The sequence below is a fragment of the Aspergillus niger genome, assembly GCF_000002855.4.
Source record: "Aspergillus niger supercontig An02".
NCBI lineage: Eukaryota > Fungi > Ascomycota > Eurotiomycetes > Eurotiales > Aspergillaceae > Aspergillus > Aspergillus niger.
Genome location: NT_166519.1, coordinates 186437 through 201256, shown reverse-complemented (window position 1 = coordinate 201256; position 14820 = coordinate 186437). Strand labels below are relative to the sequence as shown.

The 14820-nt window shown below is 48.5% G+C and overlaps 7 protein-coding genes and 1 non-coding gene across 8 annotated transcripts; 6 read left to right on the top strand and 2 right to left on the bottom strand.

Moving 5' to 3' along the window:
• Positions 1-34: 34 nt before the first annotated feature.
• An02g00930 (hypothetical protein) lies at positions 35-450 on the bottom strand (the record flags this gene model as incomplete). The annotated part of the gene is made up of 3 exons (XM_059746032.1): positions 35-154; positions 239-298; positions 373-450. 3 exons carry the CDS (start codon positions 448-450, stop codon positions 35-37), a joined length of 258 nt encoding a protein of 85 aa, XP_059605975.1.
• Positions 451-804: 354 nt separating this feature from the next.
• An02g00920 (hypothetical protein) lies at positions 805-1096 on the top strand (the record flags this gene model as incomplete). The annotated part of the gene is made up of 2 exons (XM_059746031.1): positions 805-994; positions 1053-1096. 2 exons carry the CDS (start codon positions 805-807, stop codon positions 1094-1096), a joined length of 234 nt encoding a protein of 77 aa, XP_059605974.1.
• Positions 1097-2020: 924 nt separating this feature from the next.
• Positions 2021-3099, bottom strand: An02g00910 (uncharacterized protein; the record flags this gene model as incomplete). The annotated part of the gene is made up of 4 exons (XM_001399191.1): positions 2021-2262; positions 2309-2655; positions 2708-2943; positions 2995-3099. The coding sequence occupies 4 exons, from the start codon at positions 3097-3099 to the stop codon at positions 2021-2023; spliced, it is 930 nt and encodes a 309-aa protein (XP_001399228.1).
• A 959-nt stretch (positions 3100-4058) lies between these two features.
• tRNA-Asp (GTC) lies at positions 4059-4148 on the top strand. Its single transcript has one exon. It is a non-coding gene; the product is annotated as a tRNA-Asp (tRNA).
• Positions 4149-4507: 359 nt separating this feature from the next.
• An02g00890 (uncharacterized protein) lies at positions 4508-6259 on the top strand (the record flags this gene model as incomplete). Its single annotated transcript, XM_001399190.3, has 10 exons — positions 4508-4614; positions 4673-4791; positions 4846-5020; positions 5076-5244; positions 5299-5421; positions 5474-5499; positions 5548-5733; positions 5783-5975; positions 6031-6121; positions 6174-6259. 10 exons carry the CDS (start codon positions 4508-4510, stop codon positions 6257-6259), a joined length of 1275 nt encoding a protein of 424 aa, XP_001399227.1.
• A 637-nt stretch (positions 6260-6896) lies between these two features.
• On the top strand, positions 6897-9829 carry An02g00880 (uncharacterized protein; the record flags this gene model as incomplete). Its single annotated transcript, XM_059746030.1, has 4 exons — positions 6897-7365; positions 7422-8331; positions 8387-9072; positions 9126-9829. 4 exons carry the CDS (start codon positions 6897-6899, stop codon positions 9827-9829), a joined length of 2769 nt encoding a protein of 922 aa, XP_059605973.1.
• An 856-nt stretch (positions 9830-10685) lies between these two features.
• Positions 10686-12369, top strand: An02g00870 (uncharacterized protein; the record flags this gene model as incomplete). The annotated part of the gene is made up of 4 exons (XM_001399188.3): positions 10686-11042; positions 11101-12055; positions 12115-12194; positions 12271-12369. 4 exons carry the CDS (start codon positions 10686-10688, stop codon positions 12367-12369), a joined length of 1491 nt encoding a protein of 496 aa, XP_001399225.1.
• Positions 12370-13226: 857 nt separating this feature from the next.
• Positions 13227-14809, top strand: An02g00860 (hypothetical protein; the record flags this gene model as incomplete). The annotated part of the gene is made up of 7 exons (XM_059746028.1): positions 13227-13270; positions 13349-13364; positions 13454-13537; positions 13627-13752; positions 13812-14135; positions 14384-14462; positions 14586-14809. The coding sequence occupies 7 exons, from the start codon at positions 13227-13229 to the stop codon at positions 14807-14809; spliced, it is 897 nt and encodes a 298-aa protein (XP_059605972.1).
• Between the last annotated feature and the right edge of the window lie 11 nt (positions 14810-14820).

The following is a 14820-nucleotide window of genomic DNA, read 5'->3' as shown; positions in this document are numbered from 1 at the left end:
AAGTTCTGTTCTCTTTGCTATTTCTTTTTTGGCTCTATTGAGTGTGTGTATTGATCAGGCCGCCGGTCGGGCGCTTAGAAAGACATGTCGTCTGTGAACACCCAATTAGTCGCACGTTTAGTGAGCCAAGTACACAAGGGTAGGTCATGTGCTGCTGAAAGAGTGGACACCACAAACACACAAGAAGCAAGCACTTCGGGACCATCCGGATCCAGTAGCTATTTCTTGTTCAGCTAACGATCAGATTCAATGAATCAGCAGCTCCTCCCAATCTCAGAAGCCCAACCATATTCCTCCCCTGGCATCGGTTCCAGATTATTAGAACGTACCCAGAGTCGATCTGCCACGGTTTGAAACTAGGTTTGGTCGTACCTTATCAGGCCACCCGCCCCATGAATCCTGGAAATCAAACCAAGGGCAGCTACCCCAGATTGACCAGCAAGCTTCCATCAAGACCCGATGACAGACACAAAATTGAGCACGCTCCCCTCGGCTAGTCGAGAGTTCATTAGTGATCCCATGACTTCACCTTTTTTGTCGCGAGTAATTAAAGCTACCAGTCTACCCTGCCCAATGAGCCTAGGTTATGGATTATCTTTCTGATGTCAAGACTTAATATTTTGGGTGTAGTTGCACGCTATTTAAGTTGGCTGTGATGGCGAATTTTGATGCGTGATGGAGGGAAGGAGTTGTAGCTAGTACCTGCGCTACACAGTGCTCTACCGAGAAACTACACTATTGAGTGTCTCTCTCTAATATCTATCTATCTATCGATAGTCTCCCTAAGGGGGCACATTCATCGTCATGTCCACCACATCTAAGAAGAATACTATGGGCATCACAGTTGAAGAAGTCAGGAAGCCTGAACCTGAGCTTGGGGGTCAAAATCACAGTTCTCCTAGCCTGGAGGAGCTCATCGAGGAGGTCCCTCCTACGGAGGACTCGCCGAGTTTGATTGAGACTATTGGGTATTTGCTTTCTATTCAAGACGGCTGTATGCTATCTGTTGGTTGTGATGATGGAAGATAGAAGGTGGCTAATTGGTATCACAGATGGACCGCCGGATTCAACATGGGATGTGGAGGATTTCGATTGAAAAGTTATCTGATGTTCTAAGGTTATGTTACAAGACAGTGATGATATTATGGGTGGCTCCGGATTAGCTATTACCCCGGGTTAGCGCTTGGTGCTCGATAATGTTTCTTCTCCATATAACGAACGAATAAAATGTACTCTAAACACAGACCCTCTTACCGAATTTGTCAAGAGAGCCTTCACAAAGATCTTGGTTTTATAGCACAGTAAATAAACCCTAAGGCTTTATCCGTCGAACAATGTTCCAAGTTCTTTTGAAGGAAACAGGCTTTAGCTTTCGCTGATGTCAGACTGCACAGCATAATTGGTGGCAACCAGTCATTGATGTTATGGGTATAAATCTTGACGTTCTGCAGACCTGGTTGGGGTCAGCCACTATTGATATGCTATCCTGTTCAAAGACTTCCTTACCTCGGCATTAGACACTGTCATAATACTAAAACACATCGTACAATGTCCGAACACGAGACTCAAGTCCCAACACCAGCATTGAGCCAGCCACCGCAGGAGAACGGGGAATCCTTGATAGATATGCTACACCTCAACAATGTGACATCACATATTGTAAATGCGGTTGGACATATCACTGATGCAGAAAGTGATGCGGACACAATTGACTGTATGCTGTGCCCCTACGCACGTGGTAGATGGAGGATATGCTAATATCTTTGCAGGTGATGATCATGTGTTAGTATTCGATAACCCCTTCAAGGGAGCCATGGATGGGGATGACGACGAAGATCTTTGATTGGGTTCCTGGCCATTGATGATATTTTATGCGCCCCATAGGATCGATTACTTACTATGGTGTGGGTGGGGAGCAATGCCTGGGGAGGTGATGTTGATATACCATTCTTCTGCAATTACCAAGTCTCAGCATAGAAACTACTAGATATATCATTCACTCAATATGATCTATCCATGATTATGCCTCATCCTTCCATGTATTAATGAGAAACTCCCTCATCTTGATGGGCTTAATATCGGGAAACATAGAATTCATACGCTCCTTTGGTAGATCGAAAGCGCCGGCAATGGTGAGTCGGCTCACCAGCACGGTCATCTCTAGAGCCTCCGCCTCAGAATATCCGGTGAGAAACGGTGGCACTGTGACCTGGCCTTCTTTAATCTTATCGGCACTGTCGTAGATAACGTCGAATTTTTTGCCTGGTCAAGTTAGTCAAATTCCTTTGTAGATGCTCGAAATACATACCTCTGGCCTCCTCAGCAAGCTTAAGAAGCTCGTTGTAGGTAACATCATCTCCTGCAAAGACGCTGAATTCAGGCCACTCGTCAAGATCAAGCAGCTTCACGATATATGCTGCCAGGTCGTATGAGTACGTCACGCTCATTTTGTCATTGCCATCGCCGGGAATACCGGCCCAGCAATTGGCTACATCGATCCCGATAACGTGTTGATGGATGTTGGTTCGCACTCGAGGCATCCCCCAGTAGTCCATGAGGACGCCGGGGCAGACCCGAGTATACTGCAACTTGGTTTTCTTCAGCATTTCAGCTACATCAAGCCAGTACTTAATGCTGGGATCGTGGGGTAGGAGACTGTTTCATTAGCAAACTTGCCATTAGTAAGTACCAAGTAGGGTGAACATACTCCTCGGTTTGAATAACTGAATATTCGCTGGGCACAAATCTTTTCGTAACACTAGACCTCTCGGCAGCCTGGACTAGGTTCATCTGGGATTGGTTGGCTTCCTCCGTGTAGATTCCGATAGCGGAGATGATTGTGTGTATCGCATGCTTCTCCAGCGTTTGGACAATAGAGTCAACATCATCATAATTGATCTGAATTTGCTGCGTCCGCCCGAGAACGGGATCCTTCTTGGGGCTCTTGACTTTCGATGAGTTAGTGCGCGCGAAGCATCGTCAATGGGGTCGTACACTTTGAGTCAAGACAATGACCCGATACTTGGGCTCCTGCAGCAACGCCTCGACTATGGTCTTCCCTATGCCGCCAGTTCCACCGGCCACAGCAATCGTGCTCATCTTGGTGTGTTTATTTGGAGATCCCAAGGAGTTCTGGTAGAGTAAGATGGTTGTTGGCAGCTGGATGCTTTGGCTAAATTCGGGAGTGGTAGAATCGGGCCCTGCTGGCTGCCGGCCCCACTTGATAAGTTGGTGGGTCCTGCTTTTCCACTTCCATAGATGATACTGTTGACATCGTGACAGCACGTAGTGCTATCAGCAGTGCCGAATTTGCTGAAATTTCATATTCCGCTGGTTTTCAATTGTAGGAGTTTGAGAGGGGTCTATAGTGTGCTGTGCGACCTATAGATACTAGTGTTGGGATTGTCGATAGGTTCACCAGTGTTGAAGTGACCAAAGGCGTGTCACGGTGTCTTACATTGCTAGCGCCTTGCGGGCGACATCATCTCTCTTTCTGTTTAAGTGATTGTGCAATAAGTTCATGTAGTGCTACTACTTACTAGTAGTACTATCAGACGATACTGTGATGGCATGTTGAAGTTTCAGTGGACGCATGAGGTCAGACTTCGCAGCAGGTTTGCATGAGAATATATATCCGACAATTTAATGATCGACCAACTAGCCGAGTGGGCAGCAAATAAGGAAGGGCAACATCAGCACACATATAACATTTCACTATAGCTATTTATACTGTATACAAAAGCAGGCGTAGCCAACTATTGCTAATGAGGGACAAAGCAGCAGAGAGATGTGATGATTTCAGGAACTCGGTAAGCGGATCTGATGAAACACGCAGGATCGTAGTGTAATGTAGTTACATGTATCTTAGTACCCAGGACTCCGAGTGTCGAAATATGCACCTACACTAGACGAGGTTTTAGTTATGGTGTGCAGCTGCAACGGACCTTTACTCTACTGGCAAGGAGCATGGCCTTAAGAGGCTCGTCCCTACTTGTCAGTATCAGTAGCTCATACTTTGCAGGATCATATAGTCTAAATTGTGACAATTCCCTCAACAATCCTCGATGGTCTAACGGTCATGATTTCCGCTTGTCAATCCCAGTTGGGAACAAGCGCGGGAGACCTGGGTTCGACTCCCAGTCGGGGAGATTTCCTTTTTTGCTTTCCGCACATATTACACAGCATATCTTTGGCCTACTATTTTGAGTCACACATTGAGTCACACCTGCGTATATCCAATGCTGTCATACACCCCTTACTATTTGCATTATCATGCGCCTCATGCCTAAGCCTCACGAGGATGGCTTGACATGCCACAGCATTCTTTATCCGGCGAGGGGCAATCCTGTGGCACGCCGGGGAAACGAAGGGCCGGCCCAAGACACCCCCCGGGAAGCCGCTTTGCGTAGCCCCGGACTTAATGAGTCAAGCACCGATCGCGTCATTTCATTTAAATTCTTCTGCAGTTCGCTTGTAGCAAGACAATACACCAGCAATTGCAATCATCATGAGAAGAGAAGACATTACCTACCTGGGTGCTGGCCCTGCCAGTCTTCCCACCGATGTTCTCGCCACAGCAGCCCAGGCGCTGCAGAACTACGAAGACACTGGACTGTGAGGGGCACTGATCTGTGCGATCTTATCTGCGACCGTATCTGACCTGCACTTCTAGTGGTGTCGCAGAACACAGTCATCGCAGCGAAATTGCGACGAATATCCTGAACAACGCCAAGGCTGACCTTGCTAACTTCCTGGATATTCCCGACACCTATGAGATCCTCTTCCTGCAAGGTACATTGCTGTCCTCAGCTCTCTTCGCAATTTCAACTCGCTGATGGATTGAAGGTGGTGGATCCGGCCAATTCGATGCGACCGTTTACAACCTCGTATCGATCTGGGTTGAGAAGCAGAGACAGCAGATTATCAAGGAGAAGGCCAATATCAGCGAGGATGAAGTCATTAGCGAGTTGCGCAAGAAGGTCGAGTCGGAATTGAAGCTGGACTACCTGGTCACTGGATCGTATGGTCACCCAAGCCCAGAGCGATCGAACAATCTATACTAAATGGCCCCACAGATGGTCGCTGAAGGCCAGCCAGGAAGCTGTTCGCCTTCTTGGCTCTGAATATGTCAACGTCGCCAGCGACTCCAGGACCGTTAACGACGGCAAGTTCGGAAAGATCGCCGATGAGTCGACTTGGAAGCTGAGCCCCAAGGCTGCTATGGTCTACAAGTGCGAGAACGAGGTGTGTACAGTTTCTCAACCATGATATTCTCGCTAACGCGTCTTACACACGTAGACTGTCGATGGTGTTGAATTCCCCAGCTTCCCCAAGGTTCTGGAGCCCAAGGGCACCGACGAGGACCCCATTGTCGTTGGAGACTTCTCTTCTACTATCCTGTCTAGACGTATCCCCGTTCAGGTACGTACCCGAGCCCCGTTATTCTAATCAGTTCAATACTGACCATTCCTAGAACTACTCGATCATCTTCTTTGGAGCGTAAGGCTGGTCAATCTTCGTGACAAAACTTTAACTGACCCCTAAAAGACAGAAGAACCTGGGTGTTGCCGGAATCACGGGCGTGATCATCAAGAAGGACCTCTTGCCCCCTGTTTCTACCCCTTGCTCTCCTGCTATCCTGCGCAAGCTCGGCTTGCCGATTGCGCCCACCATCCTCGACTACTCCGTTGCGGCTAAGAACAACAGCTTGTACAACACTCTCCCGATCTTCGAGTAAGTGATCCACCAAGCTTACAGGGTTGGTCCCGCTGACAGCATTTAGTGTCTATATTGCAGGCCAGGTCTTGAAGAAGCTGCTTGCTGCCTTCCCCGATAAGGTGGATGGACAACAGGCCGTGGCCGACAGAAAGGCGAAGCTCATCTATGAGACGCTCGACGCCTACCCCGAGGTGTACAAGGTTGTCCCCGCTAAGGAGGTGCGTTCAAGAATGAACGCCTGCTTCCGTGTGATCAAGGTACGCCCCTCAGCCCATATAACTGATGTCTCGAGACGGATGCTAATCTTCGCAGGGTGGCAACGTCGACGATGCCGAAAAGGCTTTCCTGAAGGGCGCTGTCGAGCGTGGAATCACTGGCCTGAAGGGCCACAGAAGCGTCGGAGGTAAGTGACACTAAAAGCTGTGGTCGGCTACCGTGACTGATTTGATGTAAAGGTATCCGTGCGTCGAACTACAATGCCATTCCCGAATCAGGCATTGAGAAGCTTGCCGCGTACCTGAAAGAGTATGCTACGGCATAAACGCCAAAAAAAGTTTTCAAAGGTGGAGTTTGTATATTTGAAACAAAAGCACTGTTATCATTCAACCTTTCAAGTGGTGCAGGTTATAGACAGGGGTAACGCATAGAGCCTGGACATAGCATTTACCAGCAATAGGTTCAACCCATTCAGAATGGCTGGCCCAACAAAACACTTTATCAACGTAGTCACGTCAATATAGAATGTTCCGCATAGCAATACGCAACGATGAACTCAATCTGATTAGGGGTGAGGTGGCATGAATAGCATATCTTAGTAAGGCGATGGATATGATGCTGGTACTCAAGACTGATAGCGCTAGGTCTGGATGGATTTGCTGTGCAAAGATATCCTTCTACGGCATACTGAGCACACGCTATGTGTTGTAAAATGCGTGGTGCCAGCTAACCACATGATAATATCTCGAGGCTGACCACTCAGCTAAGAGTTTATGTTTCTGTAGCGTTCCATGCAGCATCCCTGTTGTAGCATTCACCCGCCCGACAACCCCGCCTCCAGTACTGACATCTGTCTCTTGACCATAATTTTGACCATGCTATAATCCATCCGCTGATTCAGATTCCAGCGAGGGTCCGAATTATAGATTCTATTTCATGCAGCTCTTGTTGTTCACAACAGAATGAAACACGTTACGAAGCTCCACCTGCCTCGCCCGCCAGCTGGCCTCGAGACTGGTGTTTGGAATCTCCCAAACGAGATAGAATCCCAGATCACAACGCTAGCTGCCATCATTCAGGTCGAGCACCAACAGCGTACTCCCCTTGCACGAAAAGAGGACGAAGACGAAGCAGAGTCTGAAGACGCAGAAAGCTCAAGTGATGAGAAATTAGGCAACTATGGACTTGGATCCTCGGCCATTGTCGCTCCTTTAGCTTCGGAAAGTACAAAGGACTTGAAAAGGTGCTTTCTAGATCGACTGGCCGAATTGTTGTGCTATGAGAAGAATGCACATTATGTGACTTGCACGTATTTACGGGAAGGAGAAGAGGAGGTTACTATTCTCGCGTCACGGAACGCTACCTGGAAAGACAAGGACATTAATCTTCTAGAAAGTTTGGCAAGCACGCTGGAACAGCTTGCAGTGAGAGGTAAGCTTGAGCATTAAATGTGTCTTCTCCCTCGTTGGGTTTAATATTGGCCTCAGATCCTTTCAACCCGGGCCCTGAGCCGGACCTGGAAAGGAAATTCAGCGAATACTATAGCCCACGCTTGGACTACCATGCCGAACAACTCATTGATCCCTTAAAAACAGTAGAAGGGGTGACCGGCCTGGTCGCTTTGTTAAAGGACTTTCTTTCCCGACGCATCTCGTCACATGTCCTTGTCAACGAGGTCAACGAAATTTGCTACAATACCGACTTCTATTCCAGGATTAAGGTAGTGCCAAAAGCAAAGAAGATAGTGCAAGAGCTGGGTTTTATTTGTCGCCCTCTTAACGCTGCTGACACATTCTATAAAGCAGCGCGCGAGATCTCGAACTTCAAGCGGGTGAAAATCGAGCTTCTGCCCGGATACAAAGCTGAAAGAGTAGCTCCATCACCCTCACTATGCCCAATATTGCTATCGAACAGAGAGCGAGGGAGATTGGATGAGTGCCTCCGCAAAAAGAAATGGGTACATGCGGAAGTGAGGATGGCTCTACACCTCATGAGTACTGACCGCATGTCCCCAACACCACAATATCTCGGCATTAGCAAGAAGACCTGTTTCATGTGCGGTCACTTTCTGCAAAGACTATCCCATTTTCAAGCGCGTGATAACCATGGAAAGGTATACTCGCAGTGGACATTGCCGAAATCGCTTGTCATGCCGCAAAAGTACCATGAGACACTGGACAATGCTGCTCGAAACCTCCGGGATGTAATGCAGCGTGAATGTGCTCTACAATCTGATTACCGTATCTCTGCAGTTAAAGAGTCAACTCTCTCAACGCCAGTTGCATCAGAACAGATGCATGTCTGGTCACCGTTTTCTCGCCATGTACCGGACCCCAAACTCCAAGCGAGAGAATCAGAGTGGCTGTCACGTCGCAGTCCAAGGGAAATCAATGTCAGGTAAGAGCTCTGTGTCTTGTCAAAAGAAGAGGGATTTCATTGATACCTACTCTAGAGCGAACAAAACCGATTGTTGCACCCAAGACATATCGCGTAGTTCCGATATGGAAAGTGCATTGCCTCCAGAGATTCCTTGTGCTCGTCCTACGTCGAAAACCACATCAGTAGCTTGTGCCAGATGTACCGCAACCGAGGATCTGACTCCTTGCTCCAAATGCGGCTCAACATTCTACTGCAGTAGAGAGTGCCAAACAACTCACTGGCTAAGACATAAGTTCGATTGCAGCCTTGGACGACCGATAGACGAGGTTGACTATTTCATAATTGCATGCAAGACAGAGGAACTGCCCAAAGATGATGATGTCGCTAAGGCCTTCGGGCTCCTCTACTTTACATCAGCGGCTGATCTACAGAGACTCTTCAGGCTGTACTGCAGACTCGTAAATGAGTGGGGTGTGGAAGAGGATGAGCTTCGAGAGGCATGGCAGCAAAACAAATTGAAGGAATTTATTCTGTTTCGAAGCTCCCAGATACCATCATCTTTGATCCACGCTGAAAGCCGTTGGATAAGTCAGCAGGATGGCTTTGCTGCCAACAAAATAACTGATTTATTTAATGTCCTGTTCGAATCTCAACTCAAAAACATGTACTCGAGCGCGAAGATCAACAGGTTCCATATGAAGAGTTGGAGCCCCGGGAAAAGCTCGAAGCCTATGTATTCCTTTGCCAGATTCGAAATGGGTATGTCCCCGACGCCGATGAGGATAACTGGATTTACCTTGGTTTCTGCACAGCTCGGGATGGCGACGAAATCCAGCAATTGGCGAAGCTATACAGGGTGCTTGTCGATAGATGTGAATTCGAAGAGTTCTGGAAGGCCATGGCAGAATCGAAGATGGTCGATCTTTTCAAAAAGTACGGTCTTGGCCATGCCATCGCAGACTTGCGGAACTTTGAGACCCTTTTGAGCGCTGTTGGAACGGGGTACCAGAGTGTGTGGGAGTTGAAACGGTTCACTCGCCTGTCGTATGCAAAACCTCACCGTAGCGTTCTCGTGGATTACGGATTTTGCAACCGTCGAACACTAGTACTGAGTGACCTCCGACAAGCCTACACGAAGTTCTTCACTCAGGGCGGAGATGAAATGGCCCTTCATGAGGCCTGTATCCGGGGTCAATTGGCGCCATTTCTTGAGTCCGAGTTGGGAGGGCTCCCCGCTTCCGCTAAGCTGGTGTCGAATCCATATCCATTAGAGGGATGCGACTACATGGGCATGGTGTTTGAGGATGGGTGTCTTGTCCCGCAGTCAGTTTATGGAGACGCGAAGGAGTGGCAGAAGCAAACAGGGAATAAGATGGCTATATTGACCTTCCCTGATGAGAAAGAGAAATCGTTCACGCAAACGTTATTAGAAAGATGGAGCTACTTGGGGCAGACCGTCAACACCCAAACGACTATTATAAATGGGCAAACTTTCAAAACCATGTCTGGGATGTGACTTTGGTTATGAAGGGGCCAAATTGACGATCATTGTTCTCCTACATATTACTATATGATACTTATGGAAGTGTCTTGTGAGTGTGTCGTCTAGAAAGGAGGGAAGCCTGTGGATCGGTAAACGTTTCCTGAGGTCTTGGCGGTGAAACCAGAATTATCATCAAGACCATTTTAGATCTAACTACTTTTCAGGCTGACATATATGTGCTGATTGTAATTGAATGTCAAGTGGATGAGAAAGACGAACCAATACAATTCAGATATACGAGTGGTCCAAGTCGCGATTGGAATTATTCATGTATTTCTCAGACCACCTTAACATAGGAAGCGCTTTCTTTTGCGAATTGCTTTGCATTGAGATTCATCATAAAAGTACTGAAACTGAAAACCGGCCTAAATAAGTATTTATTGTAAAACACTTAACTTAGTTAACTTGCATTAAGGTTTAAAAGGAATCTTGGTTCCCACTGTTTATGGTGTTGTAGGGCGGATGAGACGATGATCAAAATTTTTGATTAGTGAACAGCCCGAGCCGAGGCATCTTTTCCGTCTCCCTTTTGCCCAACCAGCACACACTCACAAGCACATCATCCACTTAGTGTCTGAGATATTCATGCATAACGTAAAGTTTCTAAGCTGTTTATAACCTTACTTTATGCTAATCCACCCCAACAAAGAATAAATGGACCCGGTCTGGACGGGTTGGATGCAGTGACGTGTGGCGACAGGACGGCAGGCACAGGATATGTCAGCAGCACTTCTGTCTTTGACTTTTCTCTGCACCACCTCCACCAGCTCTTCCGTACAAACAAACCATCACGGTGAATGATGATAAAATATTTTGTCTCTTCTCAAAAATGAATATGAGCGACTCAGACACGGCTTTAGTCCCCTGGGAGACTGTCAACGATGAGTTTTTTGGATCTCAGTGTGACTCGACCGCCCCGCAGATAACATCGCTGCTCTCGGCTTGCTCGTATCCCGTGCCCCAACAGATCAGGAGACAACGAAATGCCCAATTCCCACTTCTTGGTGGAATCATACCGGAAAACCAACTGCTTCTTTACAATAACGACACCCAACCGGCTGAACCGGCAGTAAAGTCTCTGAAACGCACTCGCAGTGACGTAGATAAGCGCGGCTCAACATCACTCACCAAAAGGGGTCGACCGCGAAAAGTAGTCGATGACACCGCAGATGAAGATCCAGAAGAGGTAGGCGAGGCTCTGTTCGTTTGTGCGCTACTACCGGGACATTGATCAACTTGAGCAGAGACGTCGGAGACAGATCCGACTTGCGCAACGCGCATATCGTTCACGAAAAGAGGCCAACCTCTCGTCTTTGAAAGGTCGCATCTCGGAACTCGAAGGCATCGTGGAAAAAATGAGCACGGCTGTTTTATCGCTCAGTGACGAGCTGGTTCAGTCAGGAGTGTTGGCATCACATGCGGGTCTGACAGAGCAATTGCGCGATACCGTACAGACATGTCTCACCCTAGCCAGAGAGGCTAGCAATGATAGCCCTCAGGAGGTTACGATGATTTCGCCACCCCAAACCGAAGATGGCTTGCCAGATTTTCTGGCGCATGAACAGCACAGACAATCAGCACAGATTGTGGAACTGGACGAGAGCGTTTCCCCCATCTTAGAGCCTAGTCTACAGCTGGAGCTTAGGCAGACGCGGAACAGAAACATTCCTCGCTTCTTCGAGTCACTTGAAACAGCCGAAATGGACTTGACTGTGTTCACAGATAGACTCCACATGTCATGTGTCTATCAAGGGTGTTTCGCCCTTTGTGACGAATCCATCAGTATAGACCGGATACGGAAGCATTTCTGCCTACTACTTCAGATTATGGACAGGAATCGTATCGCGTCATATTTTCAAGCCGCGCTCAATGAGAAAGAGAGTCGAAGATATTTTGAGGAGTGGGAAGAGGTACCCTTCTTCAGTCTGGGGGGCGCAGGAACCCATTACTCTCGATCTTCCCTGAAGTGTAAAGCAGCTGATCGTCCATTCCGGCCTGGAGTGCGGTGGGTTTCCGTGCGATCACTATCGCACTTTCCGCAAGATATACAGACCAAGCTTGAAGGGGACTGGTTCGACATGGGTGACCTGGAAGGATACCTGCGGGAGCATGATGTACATCTTCTCGCATATCCTCCCATGGATCACGCGCGCCATCGCCTCAAGGGAACAGCGATCAATGCAGCACGTTTCATACAGGGTATGACCTTCTTGATTCTGCTCCTTGCTTTTCAGTCATAAATACTCACTTATTGGTAGCACTGTCCGCAAATGCAATATGCCTTGGGTGGACGCCGGGGTTCCGTCGCCGTGACGTGGAGAACGCTCTCCAGACCTGTGTATGGAGATGAGGTAATGGCTGCATCTTACGAGAATGTGGCTTACATTACTACCATGATTTATGAACATAGCTAGTCTGATTTTTCATACACCTCGGAGGATGCCTCTGGGTCACCGGACATCTCTTTTGCGGGATTTAGCGAGCGACTCGCAAGACAGACCATTGAAGCATAAGGAAGAATGGCGAAAGAGAGATAGCCATATCTGTATCCCTGATCAGCGAGCATGCTGTTAACCCTTGCAGGAAGGATAGCTGCTTAGTTGCTTTAGCTCACTGTCATGCTCCTGAGAATTTCATTGTGGGAACTATGGCCACACCTCTCTTTATTACCACAGTGATGGGCATGGGTTATACTATTCTTCCTTACCTAGATCCCTACGCTTGATCAGGAAGTCATTCAGGATCTACAGCCCACCTGCCATCCATCACTGCTAGGGCCATTCTCATTTAAAACCAGTGCTGATATTTTCACGAATAACGACTGTGCCCGACCTACCAGCCTGCGAATTACACCTGACGTAATGTCAACTACGTGGTCACCGTACTCCTTCAGCCGCACCGACGGTGGCTTTACAACAAGGACTTGTGTCTGCTAGCAAGATCAGCAAATGCTGACTTTGGAATCAACCTACTCCGACCGGGACCAATATCGGATGGTGTACTACATGCTAGTATGCAAAGCTTCGTACTCACGGTTTCTGGCTTGGGATCTTCTCTACTTTTCCGCCAACCTAAGGCGCCATGACCTAAGTCCCATGCACTTGTATAATACGTGCGATGAGTTCCCGAGACCCATTTCCAACCATGCAGCCATATTTATAAATATCACGGAGGGAGTATTTCCGTGACCAGGTTCCTCTGGCCATGCCCAAGTCTTCATAGAGGGACGCGCTGCTGTGGAGACAAGTACCAGACAGATGGGGCCGGGCGACGGGGCAGATGACATGACCATGCATATTTAAAGGCACATCGAACAAAAATTTATTTCCCTCGAGGGTATGCACGTGCAGCTAATTGCGTGGAAGAGTTCATGGAGCCTATGGCAATTGGCAACACACCTGGCCCTACATGTCCGTAACTTGCTGTTTAGACTAGCAAAGAAAATTCGAAGAGGTTCGGAGCTCAGCTGCTCAGATTGTGCTGTAGATGCAGGGACCGGCAGCTGAAGGTGATATAAGCGATATTCTACAAGAAAAAGAAAATTTGTATATCTCCGAGGAGGCTACTTGGCATTTCCTTCTAGCCAGGTTCCTCTAGCAAGGAACGGAAGAGAATACCGCGAAGATTCAGTTTGTGCGACGGGAATTGGTTGAAATGACAACGAAAGCCAGTTACGCAAGGGTTTGTGAGGCTGACCTGGCTCTACAGACCTGATCTTGAGATATACGTAAGCCTATATTTCGTCACACATTTTCCTGGTGAATGCTTAGGCGGCGGACAAGACACCGCGCGGACATTGCATCGGAGGGCTTGTGTTCGCCACCAACCGACCCATGGAAGTAGTATCGCGGGTTATGGGGAAGGCCACGGCTCAACCATTCGCGTGGAATCTGTACGTAGCGCATAGAACGGCACAAACTTGGAAATAAAGTCGTCGTCGCCAGGGGGGGCTCAGCCCATGCCGATGGGCTTTGCCATTCCAGCCACAGGAGAGGCGCGCGATCCCGTGGCTGACTGCGCTAGTCCATTTTGGGCTCCGCTTGCATTCTTCCAGGATTCCATCTTTCATTCTTCATGCGCCTGCCTCTGTCTCCAATTTCTCTTCACTCTTCGGACCAAAGTAACGGTCCTCGAGAGCATCATTTTAGTTACTATTAGAATAGAAACGCGACTGCTTTACGCAGGCCGTGATGTCGCTAATCCACCGCCGGTTATTCTCGTCTTATCTTTAGGTGACCCTCCAACTTCCGCCATGCCGGCACCAAGAAACAACGGCGTGGTCAGCCCATCCCCACCCAGTGTCTAGACTCCATTAGCCTACAACGTCGGCTCATACTCTGCTGGAAAAGAAGGCATGTTCCTAAAATAATTCGCCTTTCACTAATGAGTACTTCCATCCCCGACCACAGCCCGGGCCACGGAGTGGTGCCCCGGATCGGCAATCTCGTCCGGATGCTCAGCGATCGCGACCTGTCACTTGTTGCCTCTGATGGGTTGGGAATGTGACGGTTGCCGGGATAGTGGCAGGGACATCACCAATTCTCTTTTTACTCGGTCGCTGGGTCTGATGGTCCACAAAGGGAGTTTAAAAACCGACATGCAGCAGGTTCCCGTTAAAATTAGGACCTGGTTTGTCCAACGTGAAGAAAAACACTATCCTTGTGCTAGTCGAATCTTTGGGCTTCTCCTGTTTCATGTCATCCCGCCGAGCTCTCTGGTCGTGTTTCAGGCTCCACCATCGCGGTGTTGACTCTTTGTCGCCGATCCACCCGACATGCCTGGCCAAAGAATGAAGGCTGTGGACTCATCAAGATGCATTCTGTCTGTAACCTTCTTTCTGCTCTGATTCGTCATGTACCTGCCGACCCCTCCCAGGCACGAACCGTCGTCCTCCCAATGGGCGCCAACGAGCCGCCCAGTGAATGGCCCAGGCGACAAGAACACTCAAGCTGATTTGCTATGGA